This window comes from Morone saxatilis, unplaced genomic scaffold, assembly GCF_004916995.1.
Source record: "Morone saxatilis isolate NCDOM2014 unplaced genomic scaffold, NCSU_SB_2.0 Contig8, whole genome shotgun sequence".
Taxonomy (NCBI): domain Eukaryota; kingdom Metazoa; phylum Chordata; class Actinopteri; family Moronidae; genus Morone; species Morone saxatilis.
The window spans coordinates 7,894,632-7,907,451 of NW_023340257.1; the positions used below are offsets into that span (position 1 = coordinate 7,894,632).

The following is a 12,820-nucleotide window of genomic DNA, read 5'->3' on the forward strand; positions in this document are numbered from 1 at the left end:
TATTAGAGGAGGCAGTAACAGCTTGGCAGTAACATTGAGAGAGCACAAGAAGATAAGAGGAGCGCAAGTTAATATAAACACTGCTGAGGTCAAATGATGTCAGTGAGGAAGGCAATGCATTGAATGTATTTAATAAGTTCGTTAGACTGAAGAAAACATAGATTTTTTAACCTTTTTCATTAATGTGTATATTACACAAATTCAAAGACTTAATCCTATTTCTAATCAAACTGTGAGAATTAAATTACATTTTAAGAAGGTTATATTAATTTGTGGATGCTATTTAAATTCATTCCCACATAATGTTTTTCATGCTGTAATTAGACGGATACAAAGCTGAACCAAGTAATCTGGACTCTGCACATTTGCCAAACAGTCAACCCGCAGTCTGGTGACATCGTTTCCTGCCATTTGGCCGGTAAATATTTTCAGCACTGGGCATGAAGTCACCGCCCCATCCTCAGTGATGGCACCAATGAGCTCATCGGTTGGCAGAGGGCACAAGCTCCTGCTCCATGGCCTCCTCCAGTGGCTTACTATGACCTTCGTCTTGTTGGCTGTGACACACTTACAGTTACCATTTTATTCTACAGCCTTTAAGTTTTAACTTCTTAGTTTTCTGCGTAGGTTGAACAACTGTCACCTGCTCCATCATTGTACTCTTAATGTCTTCAGTAAGGCTGTTATGGTGCTGTGTTTGCTGCAGGATAATATTTTAGAGTAGACTGACAGAACCAAAGTTTTCACTTTCCGCATGAATATCGGTGTCCCTTAGTGTCTAATATTGTGTTTCTGAGTCTTTTAATTATAATTAAGGTCCTGTGAATGTGCCCTATTCATTGTCATTTGCTTGAATCTGACGCAGGTTATTTCTCTAAATGTTTGGTACGTGCAGTTATGAACACAAATTCAAACATTTCATAATTTTTTCAGGGTTTTCCCAAGTGACTTGACCTGAATTATAAAAGGCGGAATGATAATACATACATTTTTCTTTTCAGGTAATGCCGAGCCAAATAACCAATCCTGGAGATGCCGAAGAGAAGAGATATTCTTGCCATCGTGTTGATCGTGTTACCCTGGACTCTGCTCATCACTGTTTGGCACCAAAGCGCTATAGCTCCACTCCTCGCCATCCGCAAGGGTACGCAGTGCACTGCACTCCACTGACAATATCCAACTTGAAGTGGGTCCTTGAACCTAACACTACACTTCAGAATTAGACAACAGGCCGTTCATTTAGAGGCACTCAGTAACCATGACCATCAGCTTCATCAGAGCTCAATAACACTTGTCCAGTCATTGTAAACCTCATCAGTGTCGATGGTTTATGTGCATGAGGAAGAGTTAGAAGTTACCTTATATGCTCTCATACACATAAGAGTTATTTTTATATTGCTGTATGAGTTGAATAGAATGAATTGTTCAGCTGTTTCTAACATGCATTTATTTTTCTTCTGTTGATAATAACTTGCCCAGTGCAGTATGCTAATAAACATTGTCCTTTCGCAGTATTCACACAGCCTATCCCCATCAATTCATATTTTCTTCTTGGTGACGCTCAACCACACACAGCATGTAGCACACGGCAGCATGTTAATCATTCATTTTATCCATTTAGGTTAAATTATTCCCCAGTTTCACACAGTGGACATTAATTCCAGAGTTAGTTTAATCATCAATTTGAAATAATAACTGTCTGTTTGTTCAGCTTCATGGAATATATTGTGTCCACATGTAATATCACATTTGCACACCAGTCTGAGTCATTAATACACATACTCCTGAGCATCCCAATCATCCCCTAGGGACCACAAACCAACGGTGTAAAATGTCAAGTATGCTGCAGAGTAAACTAACCCAAATTAGAGCGACAGCAAATCAATAGCGATCTTTGCCCTCTTCTTATAATGTCATGAATGCCCATACAGGGGTTAACGAACAAAACAGGTTTCCAAAAATGACCCAAGGCAGTCTGGAGTCAATAGAACTTACAAATGATTATATATTTATTAAATCATTTGTTTTTGCAGATTGCATCTAAACACCTAAATTAATGTTTGATTAGCTGACAATCATAGAAAAGAATGCCAAAAGGCTGCCTTGTATGAAAAAGATGTAAACAATAAACTGCATACAATACTTTTAATATCTTATGGGATATAGTGAAGACACAATGAAGTGTAAAAAATATAATTTTTGCCAGTGCTATCTGACCCAGCTTTATACACTGGCTTCCCTTTGTGTGCTCTTAAAAGAGAAGCTAGGGTTTTTTGGCAGCATGCTCGCTGGCAGCCTCTGTTGAACATCTGGCCATCAGCAGATTGTGTTAATCTATGTGCTGCAGAAAAATCCTCCTTATGTTGGAGGTGCGAATGGAGCTTGGGTAGAACAGTGACAAAGATTGCCATTAGCTGTGGCACAATGAAAAGAAATTAACAACCTTAATGGTTCTATAATCATATTCTATCCATCATGACCAAACTATTGGGCCCAGAACAACACAGCCTCTACCACTGGAGTCAACTCAGTATGTGTCAGCTGACTGACTGAGCACAGTTAACATGCAAGTTGTGAGTAAGTGGTTACATTTTTCTCACTTGAACATTCAAAATTGTAATTACCGTCCCATAGAAGAAATAAACAAGGAAAAAGCTGTGCTAGTAGTAGCACAGCAGCCACTCATGTAGCTGTAATGCCCAACATGACCCCAAAGGTTGAATACAGAGACGTTGATTCTCACCTGAAGTTTTGTACTTGGCTGCACAACCACCCCTATTTTATACAACAATGTTTATCTCGCTATAAAGAAAACCCCCAGTTTCTTGTGAAAGTGTTTAAAAACACTTTATGTACAGCTGCATTTGCAACTTTTGTCTCCATGGACCCAAAGAGAATTCAGATAAAACACCAATTCATGCATGTCTCTAGGCAGATCTCCATAAGGACACGTGGAATCTGAAAATGAATACTTAAACCCTTGGAGCCATTTAAGAGACTAAACATATTTACATATATGGTAGTGGAGTTTGTGATTGTGTTCAATCCAACAAGTTCCTACTTGATAACAGTACCAATCAAGACTCTGCTCACAGCAATCACAGCAATTTTTAGCATATTTAAGGATCTCTGTAGCAAAATATATTATAAAATGTGAACACTGAGACTTCCTGATTTCAGAAAAATAACTCATAGCTGTGTTTATTGCACGGAAGTAACATAGTGGTAGTAAGCTACCCAGAGCATTGGGAGTCTGTGGTGGAGTCTGAACATAAAAAGAGGGCATCTCAACTGGATCCACATACCCACATTTTTTCTTTTCTTTATAAAGAAAAGCCCAAAGGCAATGCTGGGGGAATGGCTCATCTCTCCCCTCCTTTTCTCTGCGCTGTCTCTCTGTCCATCAGCTGTGTTATCCTCTCACGGTGCCTGCTTTCACTTTTTGCAGCCTGTCACCACCTAGTAAAAGAGATCTTTATCATTCCAGAGAGGCTTGCAGTCCGCCACCACCGGCTCTCAGGTACACTTTACCCCCATTGGGTTTAAGTCACCTGAGGCAAATATACAAAGGGCAGCCCAAGGTTGCACTAATGCCTTACATGTCTTCTTATCCCCAAATCTGCAGATGATGGTGTCGAGGGCAAGAGGGAGGCAGGTGGCCAGGCGCAGGACTCCAAGGAATACTGTGCCTCAGATAAGGACATTGTGGAAGTGGTGAGGACAGAGTATGTGTACACGCGGCCTCCACCCTGGTCCGATGTGCTGCCTACCATACACATCATCACCCCCACTTATAGTCGACCAGTACAGAAGGCGGAGCTGACACGGCTGGCAAACACCTTCCTCCACGTTCCCAACCTGCACTGGATCCTGGTGGAGGACTCGCAAAGGAGAACGCCTCTTGTCACGCGGCTCCTCCGGGAAACAGGGCTTAACTACACGCACCTCAATGTAGAGACGCCCAGGAACTATAAGCTGCGGGGTGACACTCGGGACCCCAGAATCCCCAGGGGGACCATGCAGAGGAATCTGGCCCTGCGGTGGCTGAGGGAGACATTCAACGCCAACAGCAGCCAAGCTGGAATCGTCTACTTTGCTGACGATGACAACACGTACAGCTTGGAGCTGTTTGAGGAGGTCAGTGCTGATATATTTCATGCATTTTTACGAAAATGACAAGGAAGACAAGGGACAATGAGAGTATTGTTTTGATATTTAGAAAATGTCTCTCAATTCAATGCTGTGGTGAGTGGATGTTTGCCATGATACATCAGCAGTAAACGATGGCTAGCATGTACATGTAGCTGAATTAGCTTCTTTATAGTTGCTTATGTGTTCTTATACATCCCAGAGTAACTGCATATACAACTGTAAATCCTGCCCAGATTCTTACCATAACCCAATTACCTCCAACCTTAACTTATTAAGTATTTCCAAATTCCATCATCTAAAGCCCACATCTTTAGTAATCTTACGCTGAAACCTAACCTTAGTTTGTACACACCAAATGTTGCCAACTCTTCACCACTATTGACAATTCTCAAGCTCCATCCACCTTTCAATTGCTGCACCGCTGATGTCCACTTGACTGTCAGAAAAACAAACCGTGTGCAGAGTGCACGGTGAGTAATTTAGGGGGCCTGGGAGATTGAACGATTCCCAGCAAAAACACACAGGCCAGCTGGTTATGCTTTCTTAGATAGCTTGAAATCTTAGCAGCCATTCGGCCAGCAGAGGAGCAGCTGGAATTGATCAGCAGAGCCAAAAATCAGTGAACCTTCAGCAATATATTATGGTCGTGTTGGGCAAAGATCCGGCAAAATAAAACTGCACTTTTAAATAGGCTCTAAAATGTTATGTCTAAATGACAAAATGTTATATTGTGTGTGAATTTTTAGTGCATGGCAAAAGGAATCTTGCCAATGATATTCTGTACTGTAAGTGTATATTACTATTGGAATAGTATAGAATAACAAATACACACAAATGTAAATGTTTCTTTCTTTTGAATCCATCTGTCATTTTAGTTTAATATAAAGTATATATCAAGTAAAACATATAATATATTATATAGCAGTTCCCAGAGCCATATACTGCAGGCATCTGTGGCATGTTATGTAGGGAGGAGTTGGAGTATACAAATTCCCAGTTACTTCCCAGCATTTTCTTTTTTTTTTTTAACAAGCATAGTCATGGATGTGGAGCTAGTGGAGGAGAGAAGTTTGGGCATGTAATCAGTACATCTCAGGCTATCCATCTTGACATCAGTTGAATTACCTGAGCGTACACGGCCTAGGTCCTCTGAGTATTAGCCTCAAGTCTTGTTAGTAGTGCAGACGGGGTCCGTAGTAAATGGAGCGCCGGGTATTGACGGGGCCTGTCATTACCTTTCTCTGGGAATCAGCTGAAGTGCTCTGTCTCCCTCAGAGGCCCTCCATCACCTCCAACAGGCCTATTTATGGGCCAGAGTAACGGCCCTGAGGGGGAGAGAGAGAGGCGGAGAGGGAGAGACAGAAAAAGAACGAGAGAAAAAGAGAAAGTGACAGCCAGATAGACAGAAGGCAGAGTTGACTGCAACTACAGTATAGTTTGCTGACACCATAGTAAAAAATCAGGAGTTTGCTGACACCATAGTAAATATTCAGAGTGCCTCAACAGCTTGAAAACAGATAGGCGTTTAAGTGACTCCTACAGTGTGGAGACAAGGTTAAAGATTGATGCACGCTGCTCCATGCGTTAAAGATAGGCTCATCATTTTCTCCTGGTTAATCTAAAGTGAGCTAATCCTTTGATATTGAGCAATCACAAAACATTTTTAAATCTAATCTTGTAATATAAATGATAACTAGTTAGAGGTAGTTACATGCTGATGAGCTGTCGGCATCAAGGAAAACAGTCAAATCGAATAAAACCTCTCTGTTTAAAACCTAAAATTAGGTGATAGCAGACACAGTTGTAGCTATTCAAAACTGTTTCACTAAGAGCTCATTTGTTATCATTTGAACATAAGTACACAAATGTTGTTTTTTGGGGGTTTATTCCCGTAGAAGATGAACTGGTAGTAAAACAGATTTAAAATAATATAATATCAGAGCCAAATCTGGACGTAGGGACAGTTTAAACACGTGAATAAATGGTTGTTACATGTTTATATGGAATCAAATGAATGTATCTTGTGTTTACAATACAGCTCAAAGCATCTGATACTGTATAGACTATAGAGTAATGAAGACAGTTAACCAGTGCAAAACTGACTGTAATTGTTGTAACTGAACAAACTGCCAGAGAATTTGGTAACGTAGATTAGTATTGTTTTCCACCTCTTCATACCCACAGTGTGAATACAGTCTCAGTCTTTTTAGTAGCTCTGGTGCATACAGTTCTTTATTAAATTAATACTTTTTAGGCCATGCCTTAATGAAAACAAACAACAAAAAAACTCATGAAAAATTCATTTCTCACAGTTAAAGTACACCACCCTGTAAAGAACTCCATAAATTATTGAGACTTCATAAGAAAAGTTTATGGTTCCTTCCCAAACCACAAAGTTATTTACAGGCCTGTGCTATTTTTAACCAACGCTTTCAGTTCTCAATTTCAGCCTTTAAGAATAATTGTCAACAAATTTAATTCAAAAGAATGACGCAAACCACAAAAGCAGAATTTGTGTCGCAGGGTTGGATGATATTGACAAAATCTAATATTGTAACATGTCAGTATTGACATTATTATGATATCTAATGGAGCTTTCATATTATATTTACACTCCCATTTGTAATGCAAAGTGTGATATCCACCAACTTAATTCTGCATATTTTAAATATACATTTATAATGAATTACATGGAAAGTTAATGAGGATCATAAAATCTAAATAACTTGCCTATTGTTTGGACAAAGACTTGAATCTTCAGACTCCTCCAATGGCAACAATGAATGACAGTTCTGTTTTTCTGCACCCTTAAGGGCTGATTAATGTACCTGGATGGCTGCCTTCTTTTGTGTTGGAATATATTTTCTTTGTATTCCTTCTTTGACTATTTTGAAACATGGGCACTGTCTCTGAAGACCACTTTCTGAGTGGAAATAGAGCTCAAACACACACATAGGCATTCAAATACCAACTGTAGCAACAGTGAACAAAAAAAAAAAAAAAGCTGAACAAACACACATCATATTTACCAGAATGGGACAAGAGGAACTTTGTTGTGTTTTCATTTGCTTGGGTGCCAGCAGAAGAGGGATTTGTGCTGTTTTACTCTGGCTGATATTCCCACCAGAGGCAGCAGGCGGAACACTCTTTTCCACATTTTCAGTATAGATGGGAAAGTGACAAGCCTCTTGATGTTTCCTGCACAGCGTCTGATTTATGCTTCCCTTTGATTTAACTGGCTGTGCGTATATATATATATATATATATATATATATATGTGTGTGTGTGTGAGGGAAGCAGGCAGGTGATGTTTGGGCAAACGGGGTTGTTGGCTGGATTCAGTTGTGGCCTGGCTACAAAAAACCTGGCAAGACAACCTGTAAGAAGGTTCTTAAAGCAGCTCCTCTGCACTCAAAAGCAGTTTTTGTAAATGGGTAACGGTATGGAAAAAGCAGGGCATCGCTAACAAACCACATGTAGGACATATAACAGCAGGAAAAATTACTGTGATCCCGTATATAAAATTATAGCAGCGCAGTCACAAGGACTCGATCTCTCTTCAACCATTAACACCCAGAGCTCATTAAGACCAAACATCCTGCCAAATCTTATCTGGATGCCTGGCACAGTCATTTTCCCTATAGCTCAAATCCGCAGATTCTCATAAGCCCCCAGCCTGTTTAACGCTGTTAACACCCTGTTTCTCACTGATCCCCTGAACTGACCACACAGCAGCCCATCAAGTCACACACCAATCTAACACAGAAGCCCATCATATCACGCACCAGTGCATGCATGCTCTTATATGCATGCAAGCACTCTAATGTATCTTATACCATCAACACACATACTAGATACTGTACAGGCACTTGCACCTTCGTTTTAAATAGACTGTCCTCCAGCGAGGCACCAGCATCATTATTTCTGCTGCATTGAGTTTGATTAAATGACTCTGTTCCTAAACCTTCCTCTTCCCTTATTGTAAAAACCTATCTTTTATGACTGCAGCAGTTCTTGTCCAAATGGCAAAGACTCACTGAGAGGCAGACAAAGAAAAGGGCGGCGTGGTTGTTTGATGCTGGATGATTAAAGGATAAAAAAAAGGAGGATGGAGGTGCTCTACCTTGAAGTATCTCCTCAGCCAACCAGCAACTAGAGCCACTTGCTCTAATGGCTTGGCTCCTTCAAAGCCTCTTGGCACTGTCCGCTTTTCCTCTTTTTAAAGATGGTTGTGTCTAATTATCTCATTGTAAGGCAGCTGTTGAACAATGTGTGTGATCTGCTTTCATCTAACACTGTGTCAGCTGCACATGGCACAATGGTTTGGTCAATATTCACCGTCTTTCAGAATGAATAATAGCAGCAGCTCTAAAAACCCTGCGTCCATGCTCTGCTGTAACGCTGGCAGCTGATGCTCAAATACTGTGTCTCACTGTCATGTACGCTTTTTCAGATGACTAATTCGCTCTCTTTCCTCCTCCATTTCTCTTCTCAACTCTCCCCTCGCTAGATGAGATCGACTCGGAAAGTTTCAGTGTGGCCTGTGGCCTTTGTGGGCGGCTTGCGGTACGAGTCCCCCAAAGTCAATGCAGCTGGAAAGGTCTACGGCTGGAAGACGGTGTTTGACCCCCATCGGCCCTTTGCCATCGACATGGCTGGCTTTGCCATCAACCTGAGGCTCATCCTCTTCAAGCCACAGGCGTATTTTAAGCTTCGTGGGGTGAAGGGAGGCTACCAGGAAAGTAGTTTGCTCCGGGAACTTGTCACACTCAACGACCTGGAGCCTAAAGCAGCCAATTGCACTAAGGTAATTTATTTTTCCTTTTCAGCAGCTTGACTTGAGCAGTGAGTGGTTAATGGATAGCCTGAATTGTTTCTGAGGATGGTACAAACTGCTGCAGCCAGTTGTGGAAGAAGTGTATAGATCCTTTACTTAAGTAAAAGTACAAATGTCTCATCATAAAAATTTACCTAAAGTATCAAAAGTAAAAGCACTGTTTCTGAGGTTCAATGGATGCTGTAACTGATAGATTATTATATATAACATTATTATTAATACTGATGCATCAGTGTATAAACAGCATTTTACTGCTGGAGCTGCTCTAGGTGGAGCTGGTTTTAACTACTTTAGCAGTCTAGTGGTTAACTACTTAAGGGTCCTCTAAGGGCTTACAAGACAAATCTGAGAGGTTGTGAAAAAATCAGTATTTAATTTTCAACTTTTCTCTAATCTTGATTTTCTTGGTGAAATCAAACCGACTGAGAACCATCAAGCGTTAGAAATTCTCTCTATAACGAAACTGCTTAGAACTTTAGTGCTTTTAGTAAGAGGTCACAAGCCAAACAGGTCGGGGGTTACTGGTTCAATCTTTAACCACACATTGTATTTTATAAGCTTATCATGTATGTTTCTATTGTTAATTTCCATCCGTAAAGCAATGAGTTACTATAGCTGCACAATGAACGCAGTGTAGTAAAAAGTGCATGTTACTTTTAAATGTAGTGGAGTAAAGGTATGAAGCAGTAGAAAATGGAAGGAATTCATTCCCGCACTGACTGTAGCATACCAAAACCACAACCTGCATATCAGGTTATATTACCTTGAAAATGTCTTGTTAAATCTTTTTTTTTTGCTGTTAATCCATCGGTGTAAAATATATTTTACCAATAATTCAGTTTCAGTAGAAAGAATGTGTAAAGAAATACATTTTTTCACAGTTTAAATCAGACCCCCAACTGATTGTCACCCTCAGCATCAGATGTAATTATTGTTTTCATAATGTAATAGACTTTCTAGCTTTATACTACTAACACCATTGCAGGCATGTTGCCTTGATAATGCAATATATGGTAGTCATACCAAAAACACAACAAGGATGTGGAACTGTGACTTCCCATAAATAAATGAATAAAGACACTAGCAGAAACTATACTCCCAACATATAGCTCCCTTATAAGGCCATAAATTATTTATTTGATAATATTGAAAATATTATTATTATACTTGTTGGCTTTCTTGCCAAACTTTATGGAGGTGCTGGTTGGCAGATTCTGTTACCTTTGGACACAGCCAGGCTAGCAGTTTCCAGTCTTAATGGTAAGCTGAGCAAACCGGCTGTTGGCTGTAGCTTCAGATTTAGCTCACAGATATGAGAGTGGTATCGATCTTCCCATCTAACTCTCTGCAAGAAAGCAAATAAAAGCACATTTCCCAAAATGTCAAAGTATTCCTTTAAAAGAGACCAAATGACATTGAACCACAGCACTTCCCTCATGACAAGGTGAAGCTTGTTATTTAAAATGCAACATCACATGACTATGATGCAAATGAGCATCTTTTCCTTGATCACCAATCAGGATAACAAGGTATATCATAGGATTTTGATGCCCCAAAATTACTTGATTAGGTTGCCTGATAAAATAAAAAAAAAATAAATAAATCAACAAACGTGTGAGGCTACTGGTTTGCTCATCCTCCCCTATGTTCCTCCTCAACAATATAAATCCATGTATTTCTTTCTTTATCTTTATTTCCTTCAAATAATTCATGAAAACATGATGGTCTAATGGTCAGAATGTAAATTAGAGTAAATGTGTTGCTGAAAAGTTGGATATCATTGATTATATTTCTAACACTGCCCACATGCACTCTTGCACATACACACACACATGCCCAACACGCATTAAAGTAAGAGACTTGAGGGTAGCAGCAGCAGCAGCAGCAGCGGCAACACTCTTCTCCATGCCCACTTCACCATTCCTTCTTACGACCCTTGGTCTGGGTCACATCGCTAAGCCTCTCTGGGCATAGAGGAGTCAGCCAGAGGGCTTTAGCTTGCCAGTATCCACACTGCAATCACACACACACAAAAAGAGAGAGACAGAGCGAGTGGAAAGGAAGGGAGAGAGAGATACTTTCAGCCAGCTTTTTCTCCTGCTCTCCCCCAGCCATTCAGAGGGGTAAATGAAAAGAGGGGATTCAGGGAATGGCTGAGAGAGCGGAATTGGAGTTGGGGGAGAGGGGGGCGGGAAGGTAGGGACGTCACACTGATTACAGATGAGGGCAGGGACAGACAGAAGAGCAGGAGGGAAAGAGGGAAAAAAAGGGGGAATGTCGTGCATGGGCATCTCTCTTCCTTATAATCTACCACTTCAGATGCGAGTGTGACTATTAACCTTCCCCTACACCTGAGGAAAGTGGGAGTGGGCTCCTGGCACATCTCAAACACGCCCCATGCATAATTCATGGCTGCTGCCATGGTGAGATGAAAGGCAGGAGGGTTCCAACACAGAGGAGAGCAGGGAAAATGAGCTTGCCACTTTTTTTTTTTCTTTTCTGGCCCTCTGTTCCCCTTGCCATCCGTTTCCTGGATGTTTGTCCGGTCTCTGGGGCCAAATGAACCCAGTTTGAAGGCTCAGTAGCACAATAGCATACCCAGAAGAACTGTGCAAAGAACTGCGCTACCTACACAGGCAAAAACCTAGTACATAGTATCGAAACATTTTGAGTTGAGGACTTTACACAGGGCAAGCTGAGAGGGATGTATCATATTTGTAAGATAACACACTCGTGTGGTCTCTCTTCACACCCTTCTAATGCAGGGTTCACACTCAAGTAGCTCTTTACACACACAGACAGGTCCTGTTGGAGCTATAACCGGAATTGACTGTTTTGAAGAACATGAGGCAGAGTGGGACCTGAAAGGGAGAGTACACTGAATGAGTGCATTAGGGGAACAGCATGTTACTAATATTGCTGTTGTTTGTGTTTTTCCCACCAGATACTTGTTTGGCACACGAGAACGGAGAAACCTATCCTTGTAAACGAGGGGAAAAAGGGATTTACAGACCCCAATGTGGAGATCTGACTGTTTCCTCTCAGACCATGGTAAATAAATAATATTTCATACACTTTGAAATCAGTTCAGTACTCATATAAACAAATTTCCTTCAGAAAGGGAAATGGAAATGTCATGATAATTTTCACCTGGGTTTACTTGGGCCGGTCAGACTACAGGAGTTTTGGCCTGATTTGTTCCAATGCACGCCCAACAATCAGAGGAGAAATCTGGCTTGGGACCCAGGTCGGGACCGATGGTCAGACCAAATTATTACATTTTTAACGTGAGGGGTTTATAGATTCAGTCTTAAACCTTCCGAATTGCTCGCAGACTCTTCGGGGCCTTTGGTATTTAGGACTGAAGATTTGGATGATTACACCAGTACTTTCTGTGCAGGACCACAAAAGCCAATGAGAGATACAAGTCTACAAGGAGACATTAACGTTAAGGCCGCTACGCATGATCAGCAATTAAACCTCTCTGCGCTGGCTGTGCCATTGTTCTCCTACGGGGAAATGGTTGACGCGGTGCACTGCTCAAAATTGCCACAGAGAGCTTTGCTCAAAGTTCAAGTTATTTCAACTTTGACCTCGGCTGCCGCTGAACTTTAAAACCGCAGCCAATGAGATAACAGCTGTATGTGACATAGTGTAGCAGTGGCACATGCGAGCAGGGGAGGTAGAGAGCAGAGTGATGGAATATATTTAACTCTTCCCCAAAATCAACATTATAACACATTAAAAACATACCATAATCTCACCAGGAAAAGTAATGCATGAAAAAACAGTAGTCAGATGGAGCATCTACCAACTTTGTGAGTAGGCATT

General features: G+C 41.0%; 1 protein-coding gene across 4 annotated transcripts in view; it reads left to right on the top strand.

Moving 5' to 3' along the window:
• Nucleotides 1-12,820, top strand: part of b3gat1a (beta-1,3-glucuronyltransferase 1 (glucuronosyltransferase P) a) — a 72,582-nt gene that overhangs the window by 56,127 nt on the left and 3,635 nt on the right. For 2 of the 4 annotated variants that reach the window (XM_035680686.1, XM_035680687.1), the window contains exons 4-8: nt 1,002-1,144; nt 3,449-3,520; nt 3,626-4,137; nt 8,663-8,959; nt 11,934-12,040. In XM_035680686.1, coding sequence (XP_035536579.1) covers nt 1,033-1,144; nt 3,449-3,520; nt 3,626-4,137; nt 8,663-8,959; nt 11,934-12,020 — 1,080 coding nt within the window. In that variant the 5' untranslated portion in view covers nt 1,002-1,032 and the 3' untranslated portion in view covers nt 12,021-12,040. The remainder of the gene's footprint in view (nt 1-1,001; nt 1,145-3,448; nt 3,521-3,625; nt 4,138-8,662; nt 8,960-11,933; nt 12,041-12,820) is intronic. The other 2 variants (XM_035680688.1, XM_035680689.1) reach the window with 2 other exon arrangements.